We start from the raw sequence: 22,180 nt of genomic DNA, 5'->3' as shown, positions 1-22,180 counted from the left end.
ATGCAAAATATTCTGATGATAACTATAAAAGTCAGACCGTTTCACAATTCTTCAGTCAGGAATGAGTGCAGAAAGGTTGCAGATGTCTATGCCTATTTAAGTACAGCATATAAAAAAGAACAAATGAAAATACAGAATCATACACTGGTACGCTGATTAAATGTGTTCGTTATCTCTATTCTCTTGTGTTAAATTTACTGCCCACCACTGGATTTTCTTTTTTCTAATGTTCTTTATTCCCCTCTGAACAAACAAGTCCAATCCCTCAGTGGTCTGACATTTTCTATAAGTTATTTGATACGTTTTCTTACGCGCTCCAAGCCTGCATTTGCTCTGTATGATGGATCCAGTTACTCCAGACGTTCTACCCGACTAGCTGTGCAGCGTCAGTGACTACATGGCTACACAACACAAGCTGCGACTACGGCCATTTGGAGGACAGCATATCCATTATGGGTGACATGTTCAGCAGACACTGACCACAAGGCACTCAGTAGTAGGCTGACTTTCATCATTTAGAGCCTTACAGATTCACAGCCTCATTGTACAGTGACAGCCATACAATATGGCTACATATGGATCAAGCCAATATGTCAGGCTTGATCTATGCCCACGTGGCAGCCGTAAGTAAGTTTGAACAAATACACAAAGAGAACAATTTTTCTTTCTTCTGAATGACAGGTTAAAGGTAAACACCACTGTAACTGTAAAATAATCCAAATATGTTCCAATAAGAAAATACAGTACACTGTTAACATGGACATATTTCAGGGAAAAGTTACAAATATGTGCAAAAACAAATTGTGATCTTAGTTCAGCCCTCAGATTATACACAACAGCCTAACTTCTGGCTCTGACCACTCATGGAAGCATGATTGTTAAATGTGGAATAAAAGCAATCAATCTGTGTTACTGTCTGTGTTAATCTGTGGCAGAAATAGAGCATTTTCTGTGTTATAAGGGACAATTCTTGTAGCAAAATTATATAGTAGGTTTGAGAAAATTTTCCCAAATTTCAAAGGACAATGGCTGAAAGATCCTGTTTTTTCTTTTGTTCAGGTTTAAACAATTTTGGAAGACACCTGTGCAACGCATAAAAAAAACTAAAATGAATTTAAAAATTAATTAATTAATTAAAATTAATTAATTAAAATTATTATGAATATTAGAAAATGTCCAAATAAACCCACACTTTTGAGCATAACAGGCTCAAACATCAATGCTACTAATGCAATAACCTACACCAAGATTAAGAAGATACCTACAAACAACATTATCTTTTTCTCACACTTTATAGGTGCATAGAGCTGTTCAACTGCTCCAGTTGAATCAACACACGAAGAGTCATTCCCAGTTTGACCTTTCGGGAATTTGTTTTGAATCCTCATTACTTTTATAAAATGTCTCTTCTCACATTTTCATTTGACATTTTTCCAGCTCTTTGTATTTTGTCTAACGCAAAGAGCTGTCTCAAAAACCTCCGATGGACACATTTGAGTGGAAAATTCAACCCATCTTCTAACGTCAAGCCATCTGCTTTTTGTTATAAAGGCCTTGGTGGTGACTTTATTGAATCTGAATCAGCAGTAGCAGCTGTGGTATGATGTGTTTATATGCCTCTTAAGCTTTGGACAGGTTATAGTAAGGATGACAAGTCTGGTCCTCAGTTTCTCTTTTCGTATGTTGTCATTGGTGGCAATAAAATGAAAAGCCCAGCTATAAATATCCACTGTCATTCTTTTATTTGCTATGTAATACCTTGTTATCAATAGTGCAGAAGGTAAACAACTATAAAAGGAGCCACAGCAAAATAAGTTTAGCAGGATGCCAATTGTTATGCGTGACAGACACTGCGAAAGAGACGATGAGAAGGCACATAGGACAGATGGCAGCAGTGGGGAAACCTTTCAACTGTGGCGCTTACACAGTATGTAAGATGGCAGCTGTAGTCTTAGAAGTACCTACCCAATAACGCATTACATAATGTCCCATAAATTGTTTCTTTATGACCCATTGTTTTTATATCCTGTCCTATTCCTGTTCTTAATTCCCCTATAAATATCTTGATTTATCACTCGACTCTGGTTTTTTAGCTCTAATGCCAACACTTAGTGTCTTATTCTTCTTTATTACAGCTTCCTCTCTGTTTGTGTATTTTCAATATTCCCCCCCTCATGTTCCTTTTATCTCCTCCCGTGTATAACCCCGCTGCCCAAAGGCAACAGCATGTTTGGCGAGATAATAGGTGACTGTGCTCTCTGTTGCGCCATGCCAGTCATCGAGAAACTAGCACATCCTCTCTGCCAGACAGAGCTGAGGAGTATCCTCTTCAATCACCTCTAAGCCTTTTCGTGCTACACCTAAAATGAAGGATTGTAGCTGCTGGAGTGGAGACAAGCCACTGTCTGTCTGGTGTAGATTAGCCCATTCGCACACACACACATACACATACACGCACACACACTTATGCGGTTGCTGCAAAAGTAAGTGGCATACACACAGAAAAAAAGATTAGTGAAGACATGAGTTCTTGAGTACCTGACTGTCTTCAAAAGATGAGAGGTGAGTCTTGAAAATACCTTGCTAAGGCTGATGACTAAAAACCATTAAACTGGTTGCCTCAGTGTCTAAAAAAAACAAAAATAACAACCCACCCACCCAAAATGAACAGACTTCAAACTGAAGAAAGCTTTAGAAGCGAGTAATCTCTAAAGAGAGGAGGAAAGATGGGAAGGTGAATGAGAGACAGAAAAGAAGATAATGGGAGAAACTGAAAACCTGTTGTGCCACTGTGGAGCATTTGGCGGTCTCTTAAATTATAACTATGTAGCAACTTAATGTCAAGAATGGCTGTGAAAGTAAAGAGTAAAAATGTATTCCTCATCATGTCCTAAAACCAGTCCAACTCACGCTAAGACCAAAATGCTAATATCCAACATTACCAGATGGACTCTGTAAATCATGGACCTTCTCACCCTGACTGTCAGGGAGCATCTCATAGTCATTACAGAATTCATATCATGTTTCCCCTCTGTGACCATGCTCACCACAACCATTAAAGATTGCTCAGATTATTAGGTTGTAAATTCCAGCCCTCCATCCATAACCCACAATCCTGCCTCTTGCTGGCTGTATTCATTGTAATGTTATCACTGGCTCTGTAAGGATGGTAACAGCAGTTTGCATAATACTCCATAGCATTTTTGTGTCTGACAGATTATGTGTTTTTCCTCTTAGCATCTGACCACAGGTGAATTATAGGTGACACAACAAGAGCTAAGCGCACTCATTGGTGGTACACCCAATTCAAAACTAAGTGGAATATGGTTTTCCTCGCTGTTTCTCTGATGTTTTTCTGTTCCAAGAGTGGCTGATCTATTATATTAAGTGTCATCCACAGTCAGACTTCTCCGGTGGCTGCAGAAATGCAGTCTCAATGCAATTAATGTCAGGCAGCAGTCAATTTTGAGAAAATTGGGCCCACTTTATGCTAACTGATAATAAGGCACAGCAGTATGAGATTCAACAACTCGTGAATGCTGATGTGTTGACACTGACCTGTGGCACCGGTGACAGAAGAAGCTTTGCCCCCATTGTTTCCCTTAATGGCCTGCACTGAGATGACATACTCTGTTCCTGGATACAAACCTGTGGGAAGAGACATTTAGTCTTAAAAGAAGCACGTGTCCATCAGTCTCTGATATAATGCTCCAAAACAAGGGATTTACAAACTTTGAGGAAAATCTTGAGTAGAAGTAGAAATTACTTTTCTGACTTTTCTCAATCAAGTCCTTAAATTATGGGATCCCTTTTCTATTAGACTACATGAAATTTATATTATACCCACTTTCCTGGTAAAAGAACATTCACCCTCTATCAGTTTTACATATCAGAAAATTATATGAAAGAAATTCTGCTCCTTACCAGGTCATATACAACTCCAAATGAACTAGAAAATATGAGACATAAACCCATGTCATTATTTATTTATTTGTCATTATTTATTTTAACAAAAATTTAAGCCAAAATGCAGAAGTAGTGTATTTAATTTATACAATGCCAAGTAGGGGAAACATTCAGCCTGAGAAGGTCATTTCCAAATAAATCCAAGTGCATCATGTGAAAAAGATGATTCAGCAGAAAACATTGAAGACAGCTGCCAATCTTCTCAGGAGTGGACATCCAGCAAATTCCCCTCCCAAGGCCAGACCGTATAATGCAACAAACCCAAGAGCTGGCTCTCAGACAAACGGGCCTCAGTTAACATGTTAAATTTGAAGTTCATGACAGTACAATTAGAAAAAGACTGAACAAGCATAGCTTGTTTCGGAGGCTTGGCAGAAGAAAAAGTCTTCTTTCTAAAAAAAAAAACATGGCAGCGCAGCTCATGTTTGCAAAGTTACATCTGAACAAACAACAAGACCTCTGGAGAAATGTCCTTTGGACAGATCAGACGATGTCGAGATGTTTTTACATGATGCCTAGAGCCATGGTTTGGTGAAAACCAGTCATAGCATGGATTGATGATTTGACTTGTATTTGAAAGATGGGATCTGGGCACCTTGAAGTCATTGATTTGACCAGAAATTCCTCTGTATGCCACAGAAATCCAGAAATGTGAGGCCGTGTGTTCAACAGTTAAAGCTTGGCTGAAACAGTCAGACTGAACTTAGCTTTTCTGCACTTTGGCTTTTAAATCATTTTGGTTTTTGTGAATTAAATAATGATGTTTAATATGTCATGTGTTGCTGTTCATCTCAGTTGTGTATTTACCTAATTAAGATCTGATAATAAATAAATAATTGTTTATTGTTTCGTGATATGTAAAACGTTTGAACGGACAGAGAGTGTACCTTCTTTTTACCATTGCTGTATACTGTGTGTTTATGAGATGATGTCATGTTCCATGTTTTTATATTCCAACATTATTAATATTTTTACCCTAATGCTGAATTTGAACTGAATATTTAAAGTAACTGTGTCTGTATATGTAAGTTTTTGTAGCACTTTTACAATATAAATTGCAAAGTAAAACCAGAAGATTATTTTAAATCAAATTGGATGACTATTTCAAGATTTATGTCCAAAAGCGTCCAATTCAAGATTCAAGAAACAAGGTTACGGGACTATTTACTTCTTATTGATTAGCTTAGAACCCGTAGCTTACTCTAATAGCACAACAGTTTGAGAAATACTTTTGTACATTGTTCACAAACTTGTAAGACTCACCCACAATGGTGTGTTTGGTGCGCGCCTCTTGGCTCCTCTGTACCTTCAGCTCCTCCTCTTGCCCTTCTGGGTCAGTGTGTGTAAGCCTGAAATAATCCAGCTCAGTTTGAGGGTTCTGCCAGTCCACCTCAATAGAGACCTCTGTCTGGCCAAGAACTCGGATACCATCAATAGTTGAGACATCTGGGAAGGGTGATACAAGGTTAGGTGGAACTGAGTGTACAGACATGAAGCTCAAACTTAGAAGTCTGCCTTAAAGCTTTTGCAAACAGAAGCATCTGCCTTGCTCTGCTTCCACATGTCCCCGAGCTAGACAATGATCTCCCAGCACACTGAAATGTGACATTTCTAGGAAAGAGAGCCAAGCAAGAATTCCGCCTCTGGCCATCTGCAAGATATTATAACCAAATAATAGACAAATATTTGTATTTGGCATGAAACAAATATTAAAATCACTCATGGATGCATTTCTTTTCTCTTTTTTTTTTTTGACATCGCCAGCGTCATCATAGAAACGTGCATATAAAGGTTTATTGATGTTTTTTAAAGTAACCTTTGCGTACTCTGTGCTTTCCCACATTTAAAGTCACAGCATTCACACAATAAAGTCAGGATAAACTGGTTTAACATATGACCCAGCAGGACACACAAATTAAACACAGTCATGCGGGGTTAAATTGTCGAGAACAATCCTTGAGCAGTTCTGTAGACTAACATTTTACAGCTATTTGTAAAGTTGTGACATCTACTACACCTCAAGAATCAAACATCATAGTTATGCTTTAGTGCCGTCTACACTTTACACAGTGTACATTGTGACTTACTTTTATTTTTAAACTTTACATGTCACATGAGCATTTTCACTTCTACCTGTATGTAATTACTTTAAAACAACAGTAACAGCTCAAAGCAGCCGCCATGTCAAAACGCTTCAACCTCAATGATCAGATCCCCATGTTCCCCAGGTTGGGGAATCAGCTGCTATAGATTTGGAGGTGATGGGAACGAGATGACAGAAAAGGAGGTGCACAAACCACAAAAAACAAAACAAAACAACCCCCCCCCCCCCCCCCCCCTCCCCCAAACGAAACAAAACAAATCAGAATAAGGGGAAAAAACCACTAAAAAGAGGATCAAAGTTAAGGACATGCAATCCTGGTATCCTGGTATGAGTAGTAAAAAGAAGGGCATAGAGAAGATATCAGTGCATCATGAATGGTTCCTCACAGTCTGAGTCTATAGCAGCATAAATGAGGGATGAAGATTGAAGTCTGATGTGAAAAGTAGAGAGAGTGTCTGTATCGTGAACCCAACTGGGAGTTGGTTCCACAGAAGATGGGCCTGATAGCTTGAGTCTCTGCCTCCCATTCTACTTTTAGATAATCAAATAACCGAAAATGAGCCCGCAGTCTTAGAGAGACATGCTCTGTTGGAATGAAACGATACTATGAGGTCTTTAAGATATGATGGAGCCTGATCATTCAGAACTTTGTATGTCACTGCATCCTCCCATCTCTCAGAATATTCTGAATAATTCAGACCTTAATTAGAGATATGCTTCTGCAATTTCATGAGGAAAAAGTGAGTTCCATCAAACAAAGCCAGCGTTACCAAATGAAAAGCTTCTTTTCATGCCAGCTGTTGTGCTTCCCAAAAGAAAACTTAAAAACATCCATCCAAACCCTCTTTTGAAGTAGATCATTGTTTGAAGTTAAAACAAAAAGTATGTACCAGTCTGCCTCGCACAACAATAAGCCAGATGATGTCGTGGTTTCTTATGCCCATATGTGAAAGCTATGCTCTGTGAGGTTTTCCATGGTAAACCAATCTAACCACACTCCCACTTTCTGCACGTCTCCCATCAATCCTGTCAAGTAATCTCTTTCTCTACACATCTGTGTCCCGCCACATCTGTGAGCAAGTTCATGGAGCCATTTCCTTGAGAATTAAAGGCTAACAAGCCAGTCTTTAATGAAACACTTAGTAATTAAAGTCTTCAGTCTGTTCATTGCTTTTTTACCATAGAATTTCTGTGAAAGACAAAGACAAATACAGGAACAATCGTGCTCATTCTACAAAAGTAACAGAGAAAGTGAGGCAGGTTATCAATCCATGCCAGGTCCATATTTTCATTCCTGGACTCTACCAGAATAGCTGGAGTCAACATTCAATTTCTTTCGAGGAAAAAACAAGGAAAATCATCCTTTCCAAACATATTTTCAAGTTTCAGGACTTGATATTATTAATACGGTTAAAAAAAATCAACCAGTGTTGAATTTTTGGCAGCATTTATGGTGTTTTAATGCCAAATCACAAACAATTACATTTGACTTCAAATGCAACTATTTTATCCCGAGAAAATCTAACTTAATCCCTAAGACCTGCAGGCCACACCTGCCCTCAAAGCCACGGTAGTCTTTAATAGGTAACATCTGCCTTCACTTTAAACCACCAGCTCATTTAAAGGAAACATGCTGCACACCGCCCAGTTCTGCTACAGCACTAATGTCTGTTAGTCTGAAAAATATTCATTTTAAAGCTCCGTATTTGTTTTTCTGTCCTGATCAGAGCCGTCTGTGCTCACCTGTGGTGGCTTCAATCTCGTCAGCTTCACTTTGGATCTCCTTAATGACCGCATGTACTTGGACAATGTAGGTAACCCCGGGAGTCAGTCCTGTGATGAGGTAGGAGCTCTCTGTGTTGGCGACCGAAATCTAATATGCAGGGACGAGAAGAAGTTTGTAAGATGAAATAGGTAATATAATTTTTTTTGCTACAACCTGTATTTGACACAGAAACGATCAAATTAGAAAAACCTACCTGCTCCTGCGCACCCTCGTCATTTTTCGGATAATATGTCAACACATAATACTCGGCCCCTTGAACGGACTCCCACTCAACCAGGAGAGAGACGTCAGTCACTTGGACCACCTGCAGACCCTGAGGTGCCAAGACTGAGAGAACAAAGAGATATACACAGAAGTCAGGAATTAACAGAATTTAACAGTTATTTTTATCAGCAAGTCCACTATCATGTCCACAAGTTCTTTTTCTGATTTTGTTATTCAGGCTTGCATTTTAATTTTTCTTTTTTGCTCGCTTCCCTGTCTTCTCTTCCTCTGTCTTGTCTATTTGTAGCTGTTGTTGTCATCCTAAGGCCTCCACTATGAAGCAGGATGTCATCTTATCCATGTAACTTCAGGGTTAACCTTGGGTTAACTGGTGTTAAATCACTGCCTGTCCTGTAAAAGATCCCCCAGACCTCAGTGCTTGGATAGTGGCAGGGTTTAAAGTTTTTTTCTTCTCACCAACCAAACCGCACACACATTCATACGACACGTTTAATATTAAATTACTGAACACTGCATTGTCTACAGCAGCTGTGCTGCTTTAAGCCCTTTTCATATTGTTCCTATAATATGGTTTTAGCTTCCTTTGCAGTTGCTCTGCTGCCGTACACTTAGCTATATTTTTGATTTGACAGATGCTGCCAACACAACAACGTTCATGTGAATTTGCCAACTAGATTGATAAACTCCTGGTTGATAAACAGCTTGATAGCTTGACCGCTAGTGTCAGGATAATCGACCCCAGCCTACAAGGGCTTCACCACCTGACTGTTAGGATAAGTGAATACAGATAATGAAAGCATAACCTGGATATGCTAAACTCACTTCGTACTACAAGGCCCTGAGGGGGGTGTACTATGAAGGAAATTAAACATAGAAAGGTTTTCTTCGAGTTAGCTGGGTCAACAAAACCCCAAGCCCTAGACAGAGATAACACATATCATGGTGATCTTTTATCAACTTTCCCTGTGAAACCGGGTTTTCTTAAAGTTTTAAAACTTTAAGTTTGACATAAATTGCTATCTTATTAATCTTGCCTTGAACTGTAGTACAGCTCTGTGGTTTCCAAATGCTGATTTATTTTGTTTTTCCCTGTGTGTTTTTTGTGCTTTTACTTCCTGTCTTTGCTTTCCCTGCTGTGAGCTCTGTCGGAACATCTATTTTAACAACCTGGTTGTCTTGTGTTTCTCACATTCGTCTTTGGATTTCAGTTCTTTGTGCCTTGCATTATGTTGAATTTGCCAATAAAGCCTATTGTTTTCATCACTCTGACGGCCTCTGAATTAAGCATCTCAGTCCCCACAAACACCTTCACTGCGCTGCATAACACCTACACTTATTCAATCTACCAAAAGGCTTAAATCTTTTTTTTCTCAGTTGATTGTCAAAGAACCAACAAATCATGAACATGGCAAAATAGATGTTTTGTTTTGTTTTTTACTCTAAATGGAAAGAAAGACTCATGTAAAGACAAAAGTGCTTCTCTGGCCATTCTGGAAAAACATGGTGGGGGAGCTAAGAATAAAAGTGAGGCTTTTTAAAGGCAAGGTGAGCTTTTGTGGGTATGATAGAGGGAAATAAAATGGCAGACTGTATAGATTTTTTTAAAAAGAAAAAGAAAAAGCAAAACATGGCGTGCAAGTAAAAGCTTATTACAAGGGAAAATGAGAAATGTGAAATGAGTGGTTATGGGGTCCACTATAGCTTTGGCAAGCAAGGAATTCACATAAGATTTAGATGCCGTTCCACAAGGTAAAGTCAGGAAGCTCAATGTTTTTCTTCAAATGCAGCAGTCTTTTTCCATCAAGGAACAGTTAAAATCCTCCTGTTGCTAATCCAGGCATGACTATCAACCATCTTTGCCCTTAAATATTATTTCAGAACAGCTGGAGTGAATAGATTTGCATAATAAGATTGGAAAAGCAGAAAATAATGGTGATTTGTGCCTTTTCGGCTTGAAAATCAGCAAAATGCTATCAGAGGAAGAAAATTTTACTGAAACAACACGTCTGGACTTCTTTGAGAAATTTGATTTATTATGTGCTATCATCTTTCCTGTCTGTAGCTTGATATTTTAGAGGAAATCTTGATCCAGCTCATTAAAAGAGAACTGGTAAGGAAAAAAAATGGCTAAATATGGGTTTAAAGTCAACTTTTCTAAATGTGCTTTATAATAAAAGGAAACATTTTAGAGGCCGCGAAAAAATAAAGGATAATAAGCTAAATATAGACCACCTGCATTATGTTGAGATAGCTTTAATAATCTCACCTGTATTATATTCAGATTACCTCATTAAATTTGGTTGCATTTTTACTAAATCCTCTGGATTGACATAAACTGAGGCTAAGAAAACTATTCCGACTGTGCAAGGGCTGCTGATTTCTAAGCCATGAGGCTTCTGCCTTTGATGGTTAAGAACACAAAAGAAAACATTAAAGTGTGCCTCACTGGAAAGGACAGAAACTGTATCTAAACCCATACTTCAAGAGTATTGTTCCCATCAGCGCCCAAAAAACAGATTGGCGTCCATCAGCCAGGTGTTGAAATGGCAAATAGCCACATAAAACAAAGAAAGCACCAACTGTTTTGCTTTTGTGCTCTTCCTCTCAGCTTTCTTATTACCGCTAACACCTAAAACCAACACAGTTTTTTTTTTTTTCTTACCTCCCACTTTCCCTTCTTGCCTGACTTTTCCTCTGACACGGTGCCACTGTTGATGTTAGACTCCATTCAACAGCACCTAGACACGAAGCTACAGATCTGTTCTCTACCTCTGCGGTATGAAACACAGCTTGAAGAAATGGAATCGTCATCTACGGTTTGACATTTCTGACCTGCTACTGTGAAGTCTGAAACATTTATGGTTCACGGAGCTGCATTTGATGTATCAAAAAAAAAAAGTGCTTTAAAACACATGCTTTGTGCTCTTGATTAAATACAGAGGAAAAACATGCCAAGACAACCATAGACAGATGTTAGCGTATAAATAGAATACTATTTTAAATGTAAGAGATCAATGCTATGAAAAAATAAAAGTGCCATTCACTTGCAGCCAAATGTTCAATATCTCTGCAGAATTGACTGTCACAGTGGGAATTCAGTGCTCATGCCTGGCAGCTGCTGCTCACGTTTCTGCTTTCCTGGCCTTAAATTGCTGTAAAATGCAATTTTGTACTCTGCTCCTCGGGCAGCACAGTAACAGTGATTTGGCGAGCAGTGCATTTAGCAGGAAAGGTGATGATTCTTCTGCAGGGTAAAAGCCAGATGAAGCCCTGAAAGACTGATGGGTATTCTTATATTTCTGTGGTATTATGTGACCTGATGTTATAGGTTGTCTGGAGGCCAAAAATGCAGTGGTCATCAGGTCAGCCCACTGAAAGCTCCCCGTCGGCTGATATCTCTGAAATAACTGTCGGGAGATATGCTTTGAATTCTATAGTAGGTTTGGTCAGAAACCCTTCAGCATCACTGAGCTGACTAATAGTTAACTGTAGGGGTTTACTGGCTAAGAGTGGCTTTTGAGGCAGCTCTTAAAGTTCAAGCACCATCAGGGACTCTGCTGCAGGTCATTACTGCATTTTAAAAAAGCTAAAGTACCAAAAAGTACAGAGCCAGTGGAGGAGGCTATGGGGGCTGTGAAGAAAGCTGTGAAGATAACAGTTGGGCTCCAATGACTAGTCAATTTTAGTAAAAATATCTTCTTTCGTTTTTTTTAGCAGAGCAAGGTGCAGCTCTTGAGCAGGGATCTTAAGCGGCTGATGGCAAGATGTAACAGCAAATACTAAAACAGGCTGGTTGAAAAGCTTTTTCTGCCCTGTAGCTGCACCTATATGAATATGACTTGATATTACTTGTAAGGTAATTGCCATTCAGTTGATGTATGACCCTGGACACTTGTACATGAATCACACAGATGGTATGAGATAGATGATTAAAGCCCAAACTGCACTGCTTTGGCTCTTGCGAATCATTCAGTCTGGGCATTAAAAATGCTACTAAAAGGATGCATATGGAAATTTATATGAAGGTGAACAGGTCATTAGGGCCAAGTGTTATATTTTTTAACGGTCCCTGAGCTGCTTATAGCATCTGTGCTTCGTGACATAGCACTTAAAATTCTCAGGTTAATGTTAGTGCCGTAGAGGTGACTGTAGAAATGTGACTCTTCAGTCTCAAGTGAAAAATGCAAGTTTGGGTCACATAAAGTTAATATCCACACCTCGATGCACACAAAGTTCACTTTGTTTTTTTTTTTAACTGTGATTTTTCTGCAAAACTCCCCCAACTATGTATTTAGTTACTTTGATCTTTAGTAGGCTGGATGAGTGAAGCTATATGATAAATGTGTCAGATTACTGAAAAGGTTTTTATTAAATTTCAGTAAATGTCTTCCTATGTCCTTCTTCACATTTTCAAGCCGTCCACTGGGCCAGATTGGAGTCGCTGCCAGGCCGATTCGGGCCACCGGGCCTTAAGTTTGACGCCCTTGTGTTAAAGTTTGCAAAGCATCAATAGAAATCATGTTAAGCTCACCTAACGAACAGTCCTCCCCGTAAAAGCCGTCATCACAGATGCACTTGCCGTTCACACACTGGCCATTATCTGTGCAGTCATTGGGACACTTCTGGTTGCTGCAATCCTCACCAGCGAAGTGTGAGAAGCACACACATTTCCCATCTACACACTGGCCCTTGTCATTGCAGTTGTTTGGACAGGCCAGTTCGCTGCAGTCTTCTCCGGTGTAGCCCTCATAGCACACGCACTGGCCATCCACGCATCGGCCATTGTCATTGCAGTTGTCTGGACATGTCAGCTCACTGCAGTCTTCTCCGGTGTAGCCCTCATGGCAGACGCACCGGCCATCTACGCATCGGCCATTGTCGTTGCACTCATCTGGGCAGGAGGATTCCGAACAGTCGGGGCCTTCCCATCCTACGTTACAGTGGCAGCTGCAGGTGTCGTGTTGGTAGGTACCATGGCCACTACAGCTTTTATCCACGCCTTGATAAAGAGATACGCCAACACAGAGAGAGTGAAAAGAAGTGAGTGAAGAAGAAACGTTCAGTTCATCATGGAAAGTCCCCAGCAGCCTAAGTCTAACATGTCATGTCATGGCCTACCTGCAGCACCACAGCATCCCTGTGCACACTGGGTCTTAAGGTAGTTGACTTCTTCTTCGAGTCCATTGACTCTGTAAAGCAAAGACTTAAAGCTTTCTGACTCCTCGCAGTCACATCTGGGTGACTGCAGCTTGATGTTGTGTCTGAAGATAATGTCATTGTTTCCAGTTTTTGTGGTCTCCATCTGCAGACCTGCAAAATGGATATCTTTGTTAAGTTCATTCTGCTACACCTATCTGTTGCTCTTCACTCTTAATCTCTCAGTTATATCTTTCTTATGACCTGTTTCATCCTGTGTTGATATGTGTTGTAGGTTGCAGCTGGTGCTCCCCGGGATGTCAATTTTATAGATGTGGCTCAAGGTGACTTCCTGCTCTGCAGCTGAGGGGTCTGGCTGGGTGTCAGCAGAACTTGTGCGTGACCATGTGCAGAGTAGGGCCAGCAGGCACAGGGCCCTCCACAGGGGTCTAGCGGTCATTGCTAGTGGTGCACTGTTCCAAAAAATAGTAATGTCAAAGTATCTTACTGTAAATCTTACTGTAGACTGTGATTTTACATGTCAAAGGTAAAATAACATAACAGCACTGTAAATATAGTAAAACACAATTTACTTGTTTTTTAAATATATTTTTTTGTACATATGCATATTTAGATTGTTAAAATACATTCACAAATGTCTCATGATTTCACAAATATCTGTCCGTTATTTGAAAGATTGAACTGTTGAATTCAAATGTAATGCTATGGAAAAGTATATGACATGATTCCTATAAGCTTGTGTTACATCACATAAGTATTATTATCTTTGCCATTTAGGGCGATCGTGGCTCAAGAGTTGGTAGTTTTCCTTGTGATCCGAAGGTTGCCGGGTCGAGCCCCGGCTCGGACACTCTCGGTGTTGTGTCCGTGGTCATGGCAGTCTCGCCTCTGTCAGTCTGTCCCAGGGCATGCAATCCATTATTATTTAAACCAACTGTTAACTGTATATTTCTGTACATTTACGTATTATCATTCATATTGCCACATTCATTGACCTTGTTTATGTAATTTCATTGTTTGATCACGTTAAAATGTTCCTAATTTAATGTCTAAAAGAACTTGGAAAAGGCAGAATCCCATGTAAAATTAGCGCAACAAACTCTATTTTCATTACTGAAAATAACCGTATTTTTATGAGGAAGTTATTTTCTGTTATTTTATGGTAGTATTTTGGCACTCCAGCTGCCGGAATATTACCGATTTTTTAAGATGTTTTTTTTAACAGTGTATTTGTGCAACTGAGGTCACTTATTTTTTATGTTTCAACATATAAAACAGCTCTGACATGCAAAAATAAAATCAACATTCTGAGAGTCTGAGAGTTTGTTGCTGGCAGGTTTGGTTAAGCTGTCATACTTTGTTACTCCACCTACTTTGTTCATCTTGTGACACACATTTACCCCATAACCATTTTCCCTATACACAATCACTGGATAAGGACCAGCTGTAAAATTGTTACTAGATCTTCAGTTTCAAAACTCCCTCTGAATATATCTTTTTACCATTAGAATTTGTTGCCTTTGGCCCGGCAAGATTTGGAAAATGTCATGAAGTGTCTTAAAGAACTGACATGAATCAGTGGACTCTGTTAGCAGAGGTTGCGGGTGCACATAGTCTAACAATGACTGGATATGGACTCGACGTGTGTGTTCTATGGTCTGAAGATCCCAGGAGTGTGAGGAAGCACATGGAAACATGGCAGACAGTTTTCTTCATGTGTGTGGTGTACTCCCTTCTGAATTATACGTGTACAAAAAAAATCTTCTTATGAAAAGAGTACAAAATGTGGTAGAACTTATTAGCTAAGCTTGGAAAAAAATACTAACCACCTCATAATCATCTTTCCTTTAACAATAGTGCTGCATCTTACATATCTTCAAGCACAAAAATAACAAAACTCCAATGGTATCAGCTTTGTCTTGTTCATACAGTCACAGAAAAGGGAATTGTAGTTTTACATATCAACACACAAAAAAATAAGGTCATTCTGAGTAGGTTTTAAAATCAAGCTGTGTTGTTGTTGTTTTTGTTGTAGTTATTTATTTAAGCCAAAATGCATGAGCTATAAGTGAAAAATTAAGCATACCCCACGATTCAACAGCTTATAGGTGGGCGGATTGTGTTCTGAGTTCAGATTGTTAATTCTAATGGAAGCAGAAAGTGTGGACTTAATTTTTCATATGCTGCTTCTGTATTTTGGCTTCATTTTTATTAAATAAATAATGAACTGACATGTAAAACCTTGTAATTGAAAGAGGATGTACTTTTTTGCCATGGCTGCCATTGAAGCAGAAGAAAATGAATGGATGGATTAATGTGCTACAGTATGAGGTTATGGAGTTTCCAGCTTTTAAGTATCACACAATTTACTGTTGAACTTTCATTCATCCTTTCCACAGAAAACACACACGCACACATTTTATACAGTGAAATGTAATAAGTGAATTAAAAAAATTGATGTAGTTTTAATAAATAAATATATTTGACAACAGCTGGACAGAACATTATTTTGCAACATAAGAGAAAAATCCCACTTAAACACCAAATCTCTTAAAACCAGTTTTTAAAGCAGAATTTGTGCGTGTGTGGTTAGTCAAACAGAAATTATATCTCATACTGGGGGGCCTAGGAGTCTTGGGCCCTCCAGACAGTTGCCTGCTAGTCTGTGTTTGAAATCAAAGACAATAACGTTAAACACCTCACAGCTCAGTGTGAGGTACATCAAATTTACTTCGAGGACTCTCACATTGGCATGAGCAAAAACATATGGAGATGAAATATCCCATCTGTTTTTTAGTGCTGGACTATACATTTTGTACAGACTGTATCTTTGGCAATAACTGTGTGTAACAAACCCCTGACACTGTAGGCGTCTGTTGTTGCGCCTGACTGAACCTGTGTCTCGTGGCTGACAAAGGCACAGATTTGTACCTTCAACAGTGTTTTATACAGAGCTGAGGACAGAAATACATAAGTTACATTAGATTCACTGGGGCAGACTACTGTATATTTAATCACAAGAAACCTGAACCATTGTGTCACCCTGTGTGTGTCGTAATGGAGCTCTCATTCCACAGTGTGGCAGTAGAAAGTGAATAGTCATCACTTTGGCAGTGATCTTAAACCATAAATTGTGCTCAGTCAGGCATTTCAAAGCTTCAGCGAATGCAGAAGCTTGTCCTCGGTGATGATGTCATTGTGTCTAATGACAGTGATGTCATGTGAACTTAAAACCTTGCAGCGGCTTCCCCGGGAAGCTAAATTACATGCTTTCAAAATAGAAATTCTGCTTAAGCTTCAATAGCCCTTTTGCCGGACTTTGGTTTGAATTAAACTTTATGGTACAAAAGTTTAAAAGGTGGCTCGAAGGAACACATGAGCTAACTGCGCTGAGCTCATGTGGTCTATGGAAACACAAAACCTCTAATCAAGTGAAGAAGGAAGAAAGAAGAAGAAGAAGAAGAAATGGTGTCATGCTTGATAAATGGAAACTCTGTAGCATCAGACAATTGCATAGATGCTTAAAGTGGATGCATTTCCTGTCATACACTACAATATTGAATGTAAATGGTCAACATGGATAATGTTTTAATTACTGAGGTCAGCGTATGTGCAAATAATCCATATGAACCAAAATTTCCTTACTATGGTCAGACATACAGCTCTGGTTGTGAGCACAGCAACCCCACCCTCTGCTTATGAGGGGCAGCCAATCAGGTTTGCTTAAAGGGGGAGGAGCTGAAACAGCAGCTTTCATAGTGTATACATGGCTTCAGTCTCACAGGCCTATACTATTCATGTAAACTGAGTGGCTCCACTGGGTCCAATACAGGACCAAAAATACTACTGCACAAATAAAACCAGCAAATATTTCTCAGGCTTTTCCGGCATGTCACGATATACAAAAATAACTATTACTCAGTTTTATTTCAGTGTTTTAGCTCAACTTTACTATAAATTATAAACTCTAAGAGCTGGGCTAAACAGCTATCTTATTTTGAGATTTATTTCTGTGTTTGCTCAAAATGTGAAATTTTGAAGTGGAAAAAATGTACGACTGGAAATCCATCAAAACATTTTCTCTTTGAGGATCAAAGACTAAAACAGCTGGAAAAGTTAAAAAATAATGTGCAGACAGAGAAACTAATACTTAAAATCCCATTAGACATTGAGAGAGAGCATTGGCCAGAATATTAAGTTGTCAACAAGCAGAACTAAAAACCTGCCAATACCATGATGACACCATTATCAGATTAACATATAATCTAAGCAGGGATCCTAGGAAACTGAGAATATGACAATATCTTACATTTTGAGTTACAGTTAGGTTACATGCTGTTATACGTGACATATTTCCAAACTCTAAAGTGGAAAGCTTCTCTTCATCGAGTTAACACATTTTATTTTGAGTTAAGTGCTGGAATATGAGTTCTAGCTCAAATGAATGCACACAACTCAAGTAGGTTTGTGATTCAGAATTCCCAGTGCTTTTTTTAGGGAGGCAAATGCACGTGTAATTATCATGACCAGTTCAAACTCAATATATCCAGCTTGGTTATTTTAGCTGTGTATTTAACTACTGCTGGTCAAAGGCTTGAGGTCAGAGACCGGTGCCTGTGCAAACAATCCAAGCTATGACATCACAGACATGCTGTGTCTTTTACCCTATGCTGTGGTGAAAAACTAGACCTTAGAAGGTCTTTTGTCAATGGCCAAATCTTAGGATTGTAAAACTGAGATTAAGGCCTTAAGACGGGAAAATGGAAATAAAGTGAGGGGTATGGAGAGCGGAAAACAGGATCAAGAATCAGATGGATCAGTGGGTGAGGGAGAGTGAATAGGTAAGAGAAGAAGTGATGGAGAGTTGTGTGTTGGAATCACTGACACTCTAGCAGTTAGCCACATTACAGATGGTATAGTATGGTGTGTAATAGCACTGAGCACGGGCTCACAGAGATGCTTAACAAGCATGTTTATAGCTCCCTGTCAAGGTTTTATTTGATGCTTGCCATTTTCAAGGCCTTTTCTTATTTCTCTTGGAGGAGATTGCAGTGTGACTTTCCAAGCATAGCACAGGGTCGTGTCTGACTGCTGAGACTGTCCTCATGTTGGAAAGACAGACAGATGGAGGAATTAATGGAGAAAGGAAATGGGATAAAGAGGGAAGTGGGGCAGTTACATTTGAATGGATGGATGGATGGATGGATGGACACCAGTTGGGCTAAAAAAAACAAACCGGAGCCAGTGCTACAGTGTGAAAGAACTGCAGTTCTTTGAAAAGTGTTGGTTCCAACACTGTCTTTCATTCTCAAATCATTGTGGTCCTTCCGCTTGACCATTTTCGACAAAAAATGTTACTGCTCAAAGTTTGGACACATGCAGTATATTGCTTGCTGTGAAATTTTAGTTTCATATGTTACATTGTTTTTGTAGTATTTGTATTTATTTTTGTCCTAAGTCTCATCTTTCTTTTTCTTTTCTTTTCTTTTTTTTTCATTGACATCTGAGGTCATGTTTGAACATGAATCACTCAAAAAGTATTAAAGATAGAAGCCTGAAATTGTCACAGGTCTTTCTGATCGTAATGTTAAATCTCGATCTGTAATTTGAGATAGCTGCTTCAAAAAAGGTCTGAGTACTGACTAGTTGAATTATGTATTTAAAAAGTTAAAGCAGTTCTGTGTAAGTCTCGTATTTGAGCACACACTAATAAAACAAATCACATTGCGAAGAGTAATTGTGTCAAGTTTTGAAAGTTATATAATTTGTAATCTAGGGTTTCACAATATTGCACCATAAAACATGTATAGTCCGTTTAACATCAAATTCTCAGTGTCATAAATGAAAATATTGCTATTTTGATTCAACTTTAACTCTAATTATAAGTGAAAAAATTAGTTTGTTCAGTGTTTTCATATTTTTCATTTTCCAGACCCTCTTTGTAAGCGTGCACATTGCCGCACTGTCAGCTCTGAAACACAGGCAGGTTTAAAGCCTGTTACCAAATGTTATCTATAGCTAATTTTACCTTTTTTTTCTTTACAACTCATCCTGTTGGACTTTCCATAAAGCTAGTGATGTGTTTTGATTGAAAGGTACTGTCCGCGAGGCCTCACCTTCCTAATTCAACTTACTGAACCGCTGTCCATTTTGTAGCATAGGAATTTTTTTTTTGTATGCTTTGTAGTGCAGACTGTGGGTTCCAGTTTTGCTGTTTGAAATTCAAGTATTTTATTAACTCACCTACATTATTAAAATCACATAACAACTCCCTGTCATCCAAATATGGTTACTTTTGGCTCCAAAAGGCAACAATGAGGAAGCCAAAACACTAATGTAGATGTTTCAGTACTGTTGGTTGACATCGGAGTGACTAATCCCATCTTAATTTAAAGTCTGTGAGAGAAATAGAAGGTGGGGTGATGGATAATTGGCATATGAATGTATAAATGTGAAGGACAGTATAGAACAAATACGCCACTATGATTTATTAGGTACCAATCATTCACTCCACTAATGGACAAGTGGAAGAGGGGGTGATTAAAAGTAAATTGACAGGCAAGATTAAATGTCAATGAATGAAACAGATGGGATCTAAATAAAGGTGTAGAATTCAGTATCTGCCATGACATAAACCATGATATATTTTCGATTATTGTAAAAGTGAGCTTTCTGGCTTTGGCGTCCAGTTGATTTGGAAACATAATTCAGCTGACTGCCAGTAATGACTCTAGACTGCAGGATAAAGCAGGGAAACCGATGGGCTTTCCACATGGGTCATTTGGCATTTCATTATGGCTTTCAAGCCAACACAAACCTAATTCAGTGTGTTCGTAAACACAGTCCTTCCTGACAATAACTTTCCTTTGAAAGCAACGCTGTGTTAGTAAAGTGTTTGCTGATATAATATTTGTTCACTCTGCCCATCTGTGTGCTGTTTTTGAAACTTGGTATTTATGGCCTCCAGAAGCAGTGGACTAAACCTCCAAAGGTAACAAGAGAAATGAATTCGCCCTGACACAAGACTGTCTGGACTGGCAGACACCTTTCACTAAAGGCTGCTTGACAAGCTGTGAGGGATGATTGTGCATTTTTGTGTTTCTCTGTCAAAGCCTTTGAAACCTCACCGTGTTAAACAATAGGCCACAAGAATACAGAGAAAGGGGAGAAAAGGCAACTGCAACAGCTGCAGAGGAAAGCTTGTATCGGGAATACAGACTCTGAGAGAGAAACGTGAAGTAGAACAAGACCCGGTCAGTCTTTGCACATTTGCCCTATCCTCTCTAGAGAGCCATTAAATATCAGACAAAAGGCTGACTGTTTCACCGGATTTCAACTTTTGACTAATCTCTATGGAGCAAACCGACAAGCCGGAGGATGAGAAGAGGTAAGGTCGTGCCTCATGTGTGGTTGCAAACTTCTAGACGTTCCTCTCCCTTCCTCTCTTCCTTTCACACATGGCAACTCGCAGACAGAACATGGAAACGAAAATGAATAAAACAAAGCTGAAAGCAATTATCGTCTGAGAGCAGAGCTCATATCTTTATGATTCTGTCTGTCTCCTACTGATACATAGACCACAAGGAGACCTCGATAAGGACCTTGCTTCATCAGAACCGCAGAGACTTAATTCCCCTCAGTGGGCTGACAGAAGAACTCAGTGAAAAGGCAATGATAAAGCAGCTAAATACCTGACATAGATTAGCTTTTCTAATAATAAAAGTGTTTTCAGTAGCTTTGCAGTAAGGTCATTTTCAGGCGCTTTGAGTAAATAAAATGACTGATGTTTCCATGAAAGCAGTAACATTATGCAATGTGAACACATTTTATAAGCCACCCACTCAGGGTTGCGGGTCTCTCTCTCTCTCTCTCTCTCTATCATTTTGCATGGCTCAAGGCCCACATCTGTAGCTCATTTTGCGAGGGCTTCTGTGAATTCGCGGTGCCAGTACAGTAGCATTAAAGGTAAATCTACTGGATCAACAGTCCTGCGAGAACATTTCTCACCTCAGCACATAATTGAATACTAATAATTTTTGTTATTATCATAGAGGAAAATCTATAATGGCAGCTTTATTGTCAAACAGCACGGGATTATCACGACAACAATCATATTCATGATATGAAATTAATATTTTTAATACACCGTTAGAAAAACTGAGGCTGTCACAGTTACTCTGATGGGAAAATAATCACACTGATCACATTTATACTATGTTAAGACGAGCTATCTATTTTTTTTTTTTTCATTCATCAATGTTTACCTGAACGCATGTTCTTCATATTTCAATGAAATACACTAAGCATGAAATGCTCACAGGAGGTTGTTCATCGTGTCAAATATCATCATAAATCAGTCTGTATCGCTTACCAAGTTTTACAAAACCTTCTCTTAAACCAAGTCCTGCAAAGCAAGCCCAGACTAACGCAAGAACAGCTTCAGTCCTGGGACACTTGATAAATTCTGGGTCTCACTTTAGCTCATTTGCTGTCATGTAACTAACAGCAGAAAATCTGACGTTGTGTCTCATTATCGCCCCTCAAACCTTCTGAGTAAAAAAGAGGTAAACAGGGTTCTAAAAATAAGGGAAAGGCTAAAGGAAGGTAGAACAGACAAAAAGAAATGCACAAATAAAAATATTCTAAGCAAGAGTGAAGCAATATTTGAATCCTCCAAAAAAGAAAAGGAGCATATAGTTAACGTATCCAAGTTAGAAATGGCACTTAAAAATGAAAAGAATATGAATATGTCTTACCCTTGGGGGGAGCTTTGTTAACTTTCTCTCCTTTCTACCTTTCTTCTTTCTGACTTTTCTCTGACGGACCGAGTGTCACTCAGCAACTCTCTCTCTACCACCTGCTGACAGGCCAGGGCCAATGAGTCAAGGATCTCTGCACTGCCAGCGCTCTCTCCCTCCCTCTACAACTGTTAAAATCTCCTC

At 39.1% G+C, this 22,180-nt stretch overlaps 1 protein-coding gene across 1 annotated transcript in view; it reads right to left on the bottom strand.

Moving 5' to 3' along the window:
* tnn (tenascin N) overlaps nucleotides 1-22,111 on the bottom strand; it is a 39,207-nt gene extending 17,096 nt beyond the window's left edge. The window contains exons 1-8 of the mRNA XM_084912991.1: nucleotides 21,995-22,111; nucleotides 13,482-13,690; nucleotides 13,200-13,391; nucleotides 12,613-13,080; nucleotides 8,050-8,183; nucleotides 7,814-7,943; nucleotides 5,230-5,412; nucleotides 3,559-3,648 (exon numbers count right to left, since the gene is read on the bottom strand). Of these exons, the coding sequence (XP_084769117.1) occupies nucleotides 3,559-3,648; nucleotides 5,230-5,412; nucleotides 7,814-7,943; nucleotides 8,050-8,183; nucleotides 12,613-13,080; nucleotides 13,200-13,391; nucleotides 13,482-13,677 (1,393 nt within the window). The 5' untranslated portion in view covers nucleotides 13,678-13,690; nucleotides 21,995-22,111. The remainder of the gene's footprint in view (nucleotides 1-3,558; nucleotides 3,649-5,229; nucleotides 5,413-7,813; nucleotides 7,944-8,049; nucleotides 8,184-12,612; nucleotides 13,081-13,199; nucleotides 13,392-13,481; nucleotides 13,691-21,994) is intronic.
* Between the last annotated feature and the right edge of the window lie 69 nt (nucleotides 22,112-22,180).

The sequence above is a fragment of the Perissodus microlepis genome, chromosome 18 (genome assembly GCF_051167445.1).
Source record: "Perissodus microlepis isolate ML-2025 ecotype Zambia chromosome 18, ASM5116744v1, whole genome shotgun sequence".
Taxonomy (NCBI): Eukaryota; Metazoa; Chordata; class Actinopteri; order Cichliformes; family Cichlidae; genus Perissodus; species Perissodus microlepis.
Note: the sequence above shows the minus strand (reverse complement) of the source record. Positions and strands in the feature narration are given on the sequence as shown.